Raw genomic sequence first — 12006 nt, 5'->3', positions numbered from 1 at the left:
CCTTTCCCCTGGCATTCTAATACTATGAATGCTTGGCCTACAATTTCTGAAATGCTGTTCATTATTTTATAACCATTTTTCATTCTGTTCTTCAGATTAGATAATTTTTCTTTATCTATCTTAAAGTTCATTAACTCCTGTCATCTCCACCATACTATTAAGAATTTTTACTTCAGGTTGTGTGTTTTTTGGTTCAAAAATTCCCATTTTTATAGTTTCTGCTTCTCTGCTGAGGACACTCTTTGCCACCTAATTTCAACTGTGCTTACTTTTACCTCATAGGGCATAGTTAATGTTGCCAAAGTCCTAGGCCAAAGGGAGCCTGACCTTAGGGAGTCCCACCACACCAGGTCTGGCCACTTACCCCAAAAACAAAATGGAGGGCTGGCAGAGTGGCTCAAGTGGCAGAGCACCTGCCTAGCAAGTGTTGGCCCTGAGTTCAAACCCCAGTACCATCCCTCCCCCCAAAAAAAAGAAATGGCAAAAGTAATGGTGACAAGCAGGAAAAGAATTTTATTCAGTCTAGCCACACGGAGAAGATAAAGAGAAGCCATATTCTCAGTCCTGTCTTCAGGAGTACTGACAAGAGCTTCAAGTTCAAATAAGGAAGCATGTGCAGTAAACGACCTTCGGCAAACTGGTCTGGTTCTGTAAGGTTCCAGAGGAGTTATGGCTTGGGCTAATTTTGTTTACATCATGAAATGAATGTTCCTGCTTAGCAGGGAAGTCACAGTTCCTGTCATGGGGTAACTGCTCCCATTTAGAGGGACAGTCTCATCATGGGTTGATCTGCCTGGAAGACTGTTGTTTGTAGAATTCATGATGACTTGCAGAAAGGCAATACTTAGTTCCTTCAGTATTGGGCAATGACTAGAGACTTCTAGATGCCATTTTGGTGTTCTGGAACAAGGCATTATAAAAGTTGAGTATTTTAGTCAGTTTAGCATCACTGTGGCAAAATATCTGAGAGAAATCATCTTACAGGAGGAAAGGCTTATTTTGGTTCCCAGTTTCAGAGGTTTCATAGTTGGCTGCCTCTACTGCTTTTACTTCTGTGGGAAGGCAGAAATGTCATGGCAGCCAGGAAGGAGAAAAAGTAGAGGAAGTAGGATATACCCTTCAAAAGTATGCCCCCGGTGACCCATTCTTCCAGCTCACCCCACTTCCTATTAGCCCATTCATCTATGAGCTCATGAATGGATTAATCTGTGGATGAGGTTTGCACCTCATGACCCAATTTCCCATCAATAGCACCCCCAGCTGGGGACTAGGCCTTTAACACATGAGCTTGTAGAGGACATTTTCTTTCTTTCTTACCTTTTCTTTTTGCAGTAATGGGGTTTGAATGAAGGGCCTTGCACTTGCTAGGTAGGCACTCTTCCACTTGAGCTACGCCTCTAGCAATCTGTTGATTACGATGTTCCTGAAAATCTTTTTTTAATTATTTTATCATTTTTAAATTTACTCACATGTGTATACATTGTTTGGGCCACCTTCCCACCCCACCAAAAATCTTGAAAATACTTTAGTTACTGTTGTCTTGGCATCCTCAGCCTTGAAAGATAGGATTACCAGTTTTAGATGAGACTCCCTAAGTGACTAATACGTCTGTATGCAGAGTCGAGCCGGAATCTCACCCAAAACATTAAGTAATAAAGGGACAGAACAAAAGGAAGGCAGAGATGCCAGTTTTATCCTGATTTTAGCTACCCATTGGACATCTGCAGGCCCAAGTAAAGTCAGTGCTTTTAGCAACAGCAGCCTGTAAGTCCTTGTTACAATAATATTAGTTATTTTAAGTCTTTGTCTGATAATTCCAACCTCTGGATGAGGTTTTCATCTTTTGATCTTTTCACATAAAAGTTGGTTATATGTTCTTAGGCCTTTGCTGAGTGATTTTTGATTGTATCCTGGACATTTGATTTTTATGTTATGACTCTGGGTCTTATTAAAATCCTCTACAACAACAGTCAACAAACTATGGCCTGCAGGCCAACTATATTCTTTTGGTTTTTCATTTGCTTTTGCTTTTTTTTTGCAGTGCTGACCTGAAGCCAAGATCTTAAGCATGCAACGCAAGTGCTCTGCCACTGAGCTACACCCTCAGACCCTTCCTGTTTTTTAACAACTATTTCACCTGAGTATAGTCATGCTACTCATTTACCTACTGTTTACAGCTGCTTTGGCACTAGAACAGCAAAGTTTAGTTGTGAGAAAGAGACTGTAAGACCCACAAAGCCTAAAATACTTGCACCTGGACTGGGGATGCAGCTCAGTGATAGAGCATTTGCATAGGATGCACAAAGCTGTGGGTTTAATCTCCAGCACGAAAAAAAAAAAAAAAAAATATATATATATATATATATATATATATATATATATATCCTGGAAAAAGTTAAGTTTGTTAAGGACCCCTTCTCTAGAAAATTTTGGTTTTGTGTTAGTAGGCAGTCAGTCCACTTGTAGGTTGACACTCCAAGCTCTTTTTTCTCTGGAGGCACTGGGAATCCCTTGTACCTATTAGGTAAGCACACTACCACTGAGCTCCATCCCCAGTTCTCAAACTACAAATTCTGTCTCCTTGTCTATGGTCCTTGCTTCCAATGTCATTTCAGTTTTTCATATCTTTGCTATGGTGTGTTGGATTTTATTCTTTTTTGGGGGGAAGGTCTTGAGACAAAATCTCACTATGTAGCCCAATATGCCACTACAACCAGCTGGGTTTTTGGGGGGCCCTGAGGAGAGGTGGTTTTTACTTTGCCAAATGTAGGTTCATTCATACATAGTATTAAGGGAGTCCCTCTATCATAATTGGCTTCTCTCTGGGATTCGCCCTACACTCTTGACTTGCAGGGGCTCCTCTTCCTAGTAATTTGCCCACATACCAGAGATTCTCTTGAAATTTAAATCACTTACACTGCCACCTACAATGCTGCACCATGGAAGCCTGCCCTTGGACACATCTGAGCGAGAAAACATCTTTTCAATGGAAATTCCTCCCCCACCCTCTCTGACTTAGAGATTTTGCTGTCACTGCTACGGTGCAGCCCTCCAACTGGACCTATTCTCAAGTCAAAGTTGGGAGAGAAGAGAGGAGAAAATGTTGGGCAACTAACTCCATACAAAGAATTTCCTCTTTGCTTGCTTACAGAGTCCTGGAGTTTGTATTTCGTCTAGAATGTTAAGTTATAATCAGTGGCAGAGAGGCTGCAGTGGGCTTCCTACACTTTGGCACCAGAAGGTCTGGTTTTGACCACAATCTTTAGTAAAAAAAAAAATCACATTTTACATTGAGACCCAGTTATATGTGCACAGGTACCACTATGACCCTCATCTCACAACACCTACCCTCACGGTGTGCAACAGCCTCTCTGACATTCTATCGTATTCCTTTGTTTTTAAGATGTTAATATTTTATATTTTAATGTTAATCACATAACTCATTACCCAGAGTTAACCTGAGTTTGAAAAACACAGCTCTAAGCATTATTACTGACAATAAGAGGTAAGGCTGTTATTAGGTGAAATAAACCAGCACATTTCAGCAAATTCTGAATAATATATATCTGAGCTGACAGTACAACAAATCTGTAAGTTTAAAAAAAAACAAAAGTGATGAAGGCTGAGAAGGCTGAGGTGCAGCTCAGTGGTAGAGCGCTTGCCTGGCTGGGGAGGTGCTGTGTTTCATTCCCAGCCCGGCAGGGAACTGAGGGCGGGGATGAGAACTGTGTTACAACCTTGGATTGTAGAACTCAGGATTGTACATGTGAGACTTACCCACATCCTCGGTTCCCGCTCCCCAACCTGGACAAAGGTGAACTGAGTTAGGTAGCTTTGTGATTTCGGAAATGCAAAAATAGTCAAAGTGATAGGATTCAATTATAAATTACGTCATGCCTAAATTTTATATTAGGTGCTCGATACCATGTATTACTTGCAAAATAAGCAGCCTGAAGTCAACTCTGCAGGGAGAGGAAGGCAAGACTGTAATTATTGATGCCTGGTTCCCACTGCTGCCTTTCACTCCCTCTTGCTTCCTTCCCTCCCCTATCCCTCCTTCCCCTCTCTCTCCTTAATAAAATCAGGTGGGTAATAAATATTTGAACTGGATAGTGATCCTTGGCAAGCTTGAGGCTGTAAACTAACTAGAGCCCAGACTAAAGAGGAATGCAGTGGTCCCTCCAATGCTAATTTTAAGTACTTCCAAAATATCCACCTTAATTACTGATTGCACGTATCCCCAGATATAAAAAACTTGACGATTCATTATAACTACTTCCCAAATACAATAAACTTGATTAAAGGTATGAACTCCGTACTTGAAACCCTATAAAGCAGTATTTCATGCCCAAGCTGTCCTAAGAAGATGGTCCTTTCTCTTGATCCTCGTCTACTTCTGATTTTGTAAAACATTTCCCTCCCCAAAACAACACTTCTTCCCTGATTACTTCAGGGGAGGTGTTGAGGCAGAGAGGAGATGGTATTAGAATAAAGGAAGTGGAGAAAAGGTGGAAACTACTAGAATGTGGGGCCTTCACCATCAACCCTAGCTCCTGCCACACAACCCCATACACTCAGGCTGGATTGTCTCATCTAGGATCTCACCTACCCCCAGTTACCCTGCATTCCCCACAGCCCATCTTCATAGTCTCCTCCCATCCCACCCCTGGATGTCTAAATGTAGCCATGTGTTAAAAAGCTGGCTCATACATGATAAAAGTGAGAGCACACAAGGGAGGGGTGAGGATAGGTAAGACACCTAAAAAATTAGCTAGCATTTGTTGCCCTTAACGCAGAGAAACTAAAGCAGATACCTTAAAAGCAACTGAGGCCAATAGGAAAAGGGGACCAGGAACTAGAGAAAAGGTTAGATCAAAAAGAATTAACCTAGAAGGTAACACACACGCACAGGAAATTAATGTGTCAACTCCCTGTATAGCTATCCTTATCTCAACCAGCAAAAACCCTTGTTCCTTCCTATTATTGCTTATACTCTCTCTTCAACAAAATTAGAAATAAGGGCAAAATAGTTTCTGCCGGGTATCGAGGGGGTTGGAGGGAGAGGGAGGGGGCGGAGTGGGTGGTGAGGGAGGGGGTGGGGGCAGTGGGGAGAAATGACCCAAGCCTTGTATGCACATATGAATAATAAAACAATAAAAAAAAAAAACTGGCTCATGGTAGCAAGATTAGAGAGTACTGCGGAGAAACTCACTTAGCCAGACCCCTTTCCTCACTGCTCAGTCTTTCAAAACCACGAAAATCGCTCCATCTCACCTTCACTCGCCTCGCAGGGAAATGGTGCTTCAAGTCAGCTGGCAGAGCGGTGCCTCAGTGTGGACCTACCTTTGTTCACAGAGGGGATTATTTGGTTTAGGCTTTGCAAAGATCCACCTTGCTTGGATAGGGGTTATTAAAAAAAAAGTCTAAAATTGAAGGAATTTCTACCTTATAACTTTATCAATTTAAAGAGGGGAAACCACCTTATTTTTATGTCTCTTAGACAGGAGAGCACAGAAATTCATAGGGGAGGTTCAGGAGTTAGCTCAGTGGTAACAGGTTTGCCCAGAATGTGTGAGGTCCTGGGTTCAATCCCCAGCACTGGAGAAAAAGGTGAGAAAATAGCAGAGACAGTGTTTATACAGGCAGGGAGTGGCTTTTGCAGAATCTGGCTCCATTCTTCACAAGAGTTCCCAACAATTCCTGGGTAGTTATACACGCCAGACAAATCTGTCTTACAAGAATTTATCTTCAGAACAACTCTTTTATCATTAGCATCATCTTCATTTTAGAAACAGGGAAACTGAGGCTTGGAGCAGTCAAGTAACTTGCTCAAAGTCTCTTATCTAGTAAATGGCAGAGCTAGGATTTGAACTCAAGCAGCCTGGCTCTGAGTCCACATACTCACCTACACTGCAGTAGCCTTTAGCTCGCTTCTACTTGGTGAGCAAACTGTCACCCTTTACCTGATTTCATCACTCCACTTCTCCAGAGACGAAAAGGAACAGAAATGGGAGTGAGGGAGAGCTTTGTCACAGTCACCATTTCAATTCATTAATGGGTTCTAGAGTCTGGCAGGATTCTGGCTCTGGTTTCCTTAGCTTAGAGGTGTTGCTGGGGAGTGGCTGATCAAGCAGGGACTGCATTTCTCCACTGTCACTTTAGAGACATTTAAGAAGCAGGTGTACCTTCTCCATTCTCTCCTCCCCTGTTTCTCCTTCTGGATGCAGAGGATTCTGCAAAACCCTGGGGAATAGAGAAGCCAGAGATGAAAGAATTTGAAGATCTTGGATGGCTTGAGGGAAGCCACCAACCAGGAACAATGCAACAAAAAGATATAGTCAGCCCTCTCTATGTGTGGGTGCTGCACCTGCAGATCCAACCAACTACTGATTGGAAATATTCAAAACAAATTCCTTGTCATTCCCTGAACAATACAGTAGAGAACCATTTATGTGGCACTTACATTGTATTAGGTATTATACATAACCTAAGCACAACTTAACTGTGTGGGAGAAGATGCATAGGTTACACCAATTATTCTGCCGTTTGAAATAAGGATCTTGAACATGCATGGATTTTCGAATCCTCAGGGCGTCTGAACCAACTATTCACAGCTACCAAGTGACAAATCATGTAGAAGTACACTCCTATTGTATTAAGCCACTGAAATTTGGGGGTTACAACTGTCCAAGAGCCCCCATACCCAGCATGTCCCCACACCCTTCCTGTTCCAGTTTGTTTGTTTTGATGGGACTGGGATTTGAACTCAGGATTTCACACTTGCAAAGCAGGTGCTCTAATCACTTGAGCCACACCTCCAGTCCACTTTGCTTTGGTTATTTTGGAGATGGGGGGTCTCATGAACTATTTGCCTGGGCTGGCCTCAAACCTCATTCCTCCCCTTCTCAGCCTCTCAAGTAGCTAGGATTACAGGCGTGAGCCACTAGCGCCTGGCCTGTTCCAGTTCCTTATTGCTGCATAACCACTGAGTTACACTCACAGATTCTGTGGGTCAGGAATTCAGATGGCTTAGATCTACTCCACCATATCTGGAGCCTCAGCTGGAAAGATTCTGGGACTGGGGGTGACTCATTATTGAGAGGTTGGCACCATCTAGGGCATCTTTATTCCCACGTCTGGCAGCTGATGCTGGATGTCAGTTGGGACCTCATCTGGGAACATCTACATGTAGTTCCCAGGAAACTTTGCAAGAGTGAACCTTTATGTATACATTAACCAATGAACTGTTAAGGTAAAATTTATCCAAAATGTTAAAAAACATACAGGATCCTAAATAGAGTATAGATTTTAACAAAATAACCCAAATATATTTAAATGTATCACAAAAAGGTATACATAAGAACACATCCATTACCACTTGCATTATTTTAGCCACCCCCTTGCTTATCTGTTACCATCTACTCTAAAAGCCAGAAACCTCTCATCACAAACCCTTGTTTATTTCCAGAAAACATGTACTTTTCAAAATTGTTATACACCAGTGGAAAGAAGTGTATCAACTCTAGTATAGTACTTACATGTAGATCTTTTCCCTTTAGCCTTACAAAATCCATTAATTTCCAAAGTTGCTTAGGAAGGGCTGAGTTTGTAGCTCAATGGGTAGAGCACTTGCCATTTATGCCTGAGGCCCAGGGATGGATTCCTATCATTGCAAGAAAACAAAGTTAATTCAGTCACCTCCCTTTTTCCCTACTCCCTTCAGAGACTTGTAAGACATCAGTATGAATCCATGTTTAGCTATATATTCAGTTTGCCCTCCCTACCCAAGGATTCTACATCTGTTGATCCAACCAACCAAGGATTAAAAATATTTAAAAAAAAACTGTATTAATATGTACTCTTTTTCTTTGTATTACTCCAAGCTATACAAGAAAACAACTATTTGTAGGGCCCAAAGTGACCACACGGAGAGGAGTGATCTGGCCAAGAGATTCTTTATTGCTGGGTGGGAGAGGGAGAGAGCCAAGGGGCGGGGGGGGGGGGGTCAGGGGCTTAAATACCCCTCAGTGGGACTCGGCATGATCTGATTGGTTAGGATCTTATGGTTCATGCTGATTGGAGGTTGGGCAGAAGGAGAATTCAAGCTAGACTTGAGGCAGGACCCTGACCTTGGGAAACAGAAGCTTAAGGGTGCAGTAAGAACCGAAACCCCTTGACTCCATTATTGCCAACACTATTCATCTAGCATTTCCATTGTATTAGATATTGTAAGTAATTTAGATATGACTTAAAGTATACAGGAGGAAGTGTGTAGGTTTTCTCAACTACTATACTATTTGAATATAGGAGTCTTCAGCATCCATGGATTTGGCTATCTTCAGGTGGTTCTGGAAGCAGTCCCCCATGAGTATCAAGGGATGACTCTGCACACACGTGTATACATGTACAAATCTTCATGACTATGTGCGTAAGGAGGTGCCACTAGGTGCCTTTGTTTCTGATACCTTTTTTTTTTTTTAATTAAAAGAAACCAGGGCTCCTTGGAGACATGGCTGATTCTAGGCCTAGAGCATCTATCTTGTGCCAGAAAGTAGGAAGTGCTCAATACAACACACAATGGACTATGTCACAGGGGTATCACAGCCAACTGAAAGAGCTCTCACTAGCCAAAGTAGGGAGCTGGGAAGCACTGCTCAGTGGTAGGTACCTAGTATGTATGAGCCTCCATTCCCATCACTGCAAAAAAAAATATGGAATTTAAAGGGACCCCCAAGTAGCTAAAACAATCTTGAAAATGACAAGAGCAGTCAGAGGACTCACATTTCCTGATTACAAAACTTACTGCAAAACCACAGTAACCAAAAGTATGTTACTGGCATAAAGACGGAAGTGTTTATTTACTGACCAAAGTAGGAACAATTTGAATAACAAAATAATGCATTATTGGATTGTAACCACATAGTATAAAATAAATATACCTGGGTCTATACTAATATAAATAAATGACCAAAAAAAGAAATAGGACAGAAGAGACAAACTTCCTTTGCAGAATTCTAAATAGTTTCTGTAGCTACCCCACTCCCTCCTTCTTAAGCAAGTGCTTCTAATACTGTCTCCTTCCAAAGAGAATATTGTGGAAAAAAGAATAAACTGACAGTGGAGACCTGGCAAACACTGCCTTATCCAGGTGATAGATATTAACCCCAGATATGCTAGTCCATGTTGATAGCATGCGTAGTGGATATGACCGATGAGAATGACGCTTTACCTGCTGTTTCTCCTAAAACCATTGCCCCCGTCTAACCATGAGAAAACATTGGACAAACCCCAATGGAAGGGCATTCCACCTGACCAAGATATTGTCAAGGTCATCAAAAACAAGAAAAGTGTCACAGCTAAGAGGAGCCAGAGAAGGCACAGACTAAATGTCAGGAAGGCTTCTACACACACACTAGCCGTTCCTGAGACAGAATACGCAGGCGAGGTGGGGGCACCAGCACACACCCATGCATGGCTTAGGGAAGCTTCTCCTTGACTGCAACTGCGATCCCCATTTTCCTGAGCTTCTGAGGTCACAGGCTGCAAGATCCGACAGTGCCGCACCGATAAGCCGCTCTAGGCTGGGTTTGAAGCCATGATTAGGAAATTGCACTTTGGAAACAAACCCCGACTGACAGCCTATTCTACCATTTAACTTGTTACTTTGGAAAGATTACTAAACCTCCTAGTGCTTCTTTCCCCAGCATCCCTAAAAACGGGCATGTAACTGCCATGATATCCATGAAGAACACTTAAGAGGGCAGGCAGGGATGTCACTCAGTGGTAGAGCACTGGCCTACCATGCGCAAGGCCCTGGGTTGGATCCTTGGCACTAAAAAGAAAAGCTAAAACAAAAACAAACAAAACACCAAAGAATCTCCATAAGGTGATGTACATAGAATGCTTAGAATTTGGCACTTAGCTCCAAAAAAAAGTTAGCCATTTACTATTATACTTGGTGTGATTACAGGTAGATACCCCCGATAGCTCAATGCCTGCCACCTTTTATCTTCTCAGTTTTCCAATACCTGGTTAACAATTTATAAGCATATTATGAGAGAGAGAGAGCGAGAGAGGAGAGAGAGAGAGAGAGAGGAGAGAGAGAGAGAGAGAGGAGAGAGAGGAGAGAGAGAGAGAGGAGAGAGAGAGGAAAGAGAGAGAGAGGAGAGAGAGAGAGAGAGAGAGAGAGAGAGAGAGAGAGAGAGAGAGAGAGAGAGAGAGAGAGAGAGAGAGAGAGAGAGAGAGAGAGAGAGAGAGAGAGAGAGAGACGGCTAGGACTTTGCGGCGGCGGGGAAGGCGGGGCTAGAGTCGGGCCGAGGCCACGCCTACCATGTGGCCACGCCCCTGCGCCCGTCGCCCGGCCCTTGCGTTGCGCAGGCGCAGTGTCGGCGAGCGTGCGACCGACTCGATCGCGGACGAATCCGGGCGATTGCTTCTGTCTGTTGTTTAGGTATGGCGCGGTCTGGAAGGCCGAGAGGCGGCTGGAACCTGGGCCGGAGTTTCTCTCGCTGCTGACCGCCACCAGGGCCGAGCGGGCCATGGGGGAGCCTGGCCCGTTGGTCCCGGGAGGCCTCGCCGGCGGCCGGCGCTGGTGCTTGCGCCGGGTGGGGATGAACGCCGAGTGGCTGCTGCTGGAGGACGGGCGCGAGGTGAGGGGGAGGGGCGGGCGGGGGGCGCGGGGGGCCGGGGCCAAGCCAGGCCTCGGTGCGGGCGGGATGGGAGCAAGCCGCGGTGCCGGGCCCGGGGGGAGATGGGGGTCAGGGGCGGGAGGTGCTTGGGGGGATGGGGGCCCAAGGGGCGGAAGGAGCTGGGGCCGCGCAGCTGAGGACCAGCCCGGCCTCGAAGGGAAGGAGGGCCCGCCGGGGGCTGGGTCGGCCCTCCTGGGGTTGCATGGACCCTCGGACCCTCAGGTCGAGGAGCAGAGGCGGAGCTGCCCCCTAACCGTCGAATCGCCAACCGCCGAGGGCCGGGGACAGGGTCCGCAGGGCCGCCCGGGGCATGGACTTTGTCGATTTTTTTTTAACGCGATTGCACGCTTTAGCTACGCAAACTTTAGAGGGCAATGTCTTCCTTCTGTAAGGAAGGTTGGCGTTGGGATGGGCCATGGTGATCCTGAGTCTGGGGACCGAAGAGTGTCCCCCCATCCCCCGAAGGTGGGACAGAGATGGGGATCCAGAGTTCTCTCCAGAGGCTGCTTACAGTGTTTGCTAATGCAGCCAAGTGCACGGTTCTTGATCCTGTTAAAGAGAGAAGGTGAGGAACAGTTGCAATGGGGGGTTGGGGGCGGGGGGAGGATGCGACAAGGATTCGGACTAAGGTAGACCTAGAGAATCCCAGAGAACAGGGGAGAGACATACTTCCACTCAGCCCAAAAAGGAACACTGAGTACAGACAGGCTTCTGATGGGGAACCATTTGGATTTTGGAAATAATTTGCGTGCAACATTCACTTTGAGGTGATAGTGAAAATTCTTTTGCCTGGCCCTATGCCTCACATCTGTAATTCCAGTCACTGGGGAGGCGGAGGTTTGGAGGATGGAGATTGTGGCAAAAACTTAGGGAGATCTCTGGTAGAGAATCTGTCTAGCAAGGACAAGGCCCTGAGTTCAGACTCCAGTAACACACACACATACACAAATTCTTTTCATTTTTACCTGTTTTTTTAGTTAGAGTTTTCTTCCACACCGTATAGTCTCAATTTAGTCTCCCAGGTATTTGTTGACTACTTAATATTGTTTGGTATAGCACCTGCAAGAGTTTTTGACTTGAATGAGGAAAGAGAATTTGTACAGCGAAGCAGTCTGAGAACATCTACATGATCAAATTTAGTAATATTCAAGGCGGGGATTCAGGTCCAGTCTTACATGTTACTGAATTAAGAGGTAATAAAGTATTACTTATTTTTGTGTGTAACTGCATTTTACCTACATACTCTGATCCCTGCACACACACTGTATATTCTCTCAACAATCCTATATGGCAACTTAGTTGTCAAATGTTGATTACC

At 44.5% G+C, this 12006-nt stretch overlaps 1 protein-coding gene and 2 long non-coding RNA genes across 11 annotated transcripts in view; 1 reads left to right on the top strand and 2 right to left on the bottom strand.

The window, feature by feature from the left end:
- Positions 1–487: 487 nt before the first annotated feature.
- On the bottom strand, positions 488–5043 carry LOC141425640 (uncharacterized). The gene is made up of 2 exons (XR_012450663.1): positions 983–5043; positions 488–900 (listed from the first exon to the last, which is right to left on the bottom strand). It is a non-coding gene; the product is annotated as an uncharacterized lncRNA (long non-coding RNA).
- Positions 5044–5138: 95 nt separating this feature from the next.
- On the bottom strand, positions 5139–10466 carry LOC109694155 (uncharacterized). The gene is made up of 3 exons (XR_012450662.1): positions 10330–10466; positions 7539–7663; positions 5139–6243 (listed from the first exon to the last, which is right to left on the bottom strand). It is a non-coding gene; the product is annotated as an uncharacterized lncRNA (long non-coding RNA).
- The window catches only part of Rnf8 (ring finger protein 8), a 48353-nt gene continuing 46749 nt past the window's right edge, over positions 10403–12006 (top strand). For all 9 annotated transcript variants that reach the window (XR_012450661.1, XR_002213084.2, XR_012450660.1 and 6 more), the window contains exon 1: positions 10403–10649. Coding sequence is in view for 6 of the 9 variants with exons in the window: in XM_074082292.1 (XP_073938393.1) it covers positions 10539–10649 (111 nt within the window). In the remaining 3 variants the exon portion in view is untranslated. The remainder of the gene's footprint in view (positions 10650–12006) is intronic.

This window comes from Castor canadensis, chromosome 8, assembly GCF_047511655.1.
Source record: "Castor canadensis chromosome 8, mCasCan1.hap1v2, whole genome shotgun sequence".
NCBI classification, from domain to species: domain Eukaryota; kingdom Metazoa; phylum Chordata; class Mammalia; order Rodentia; family Castoridae; genus Castor; species Castor canadensis.
Note: the sequence above shows the minus strand (reverse complement) of the source record. Positions and strands in the feature narration are given on the sequence as shown.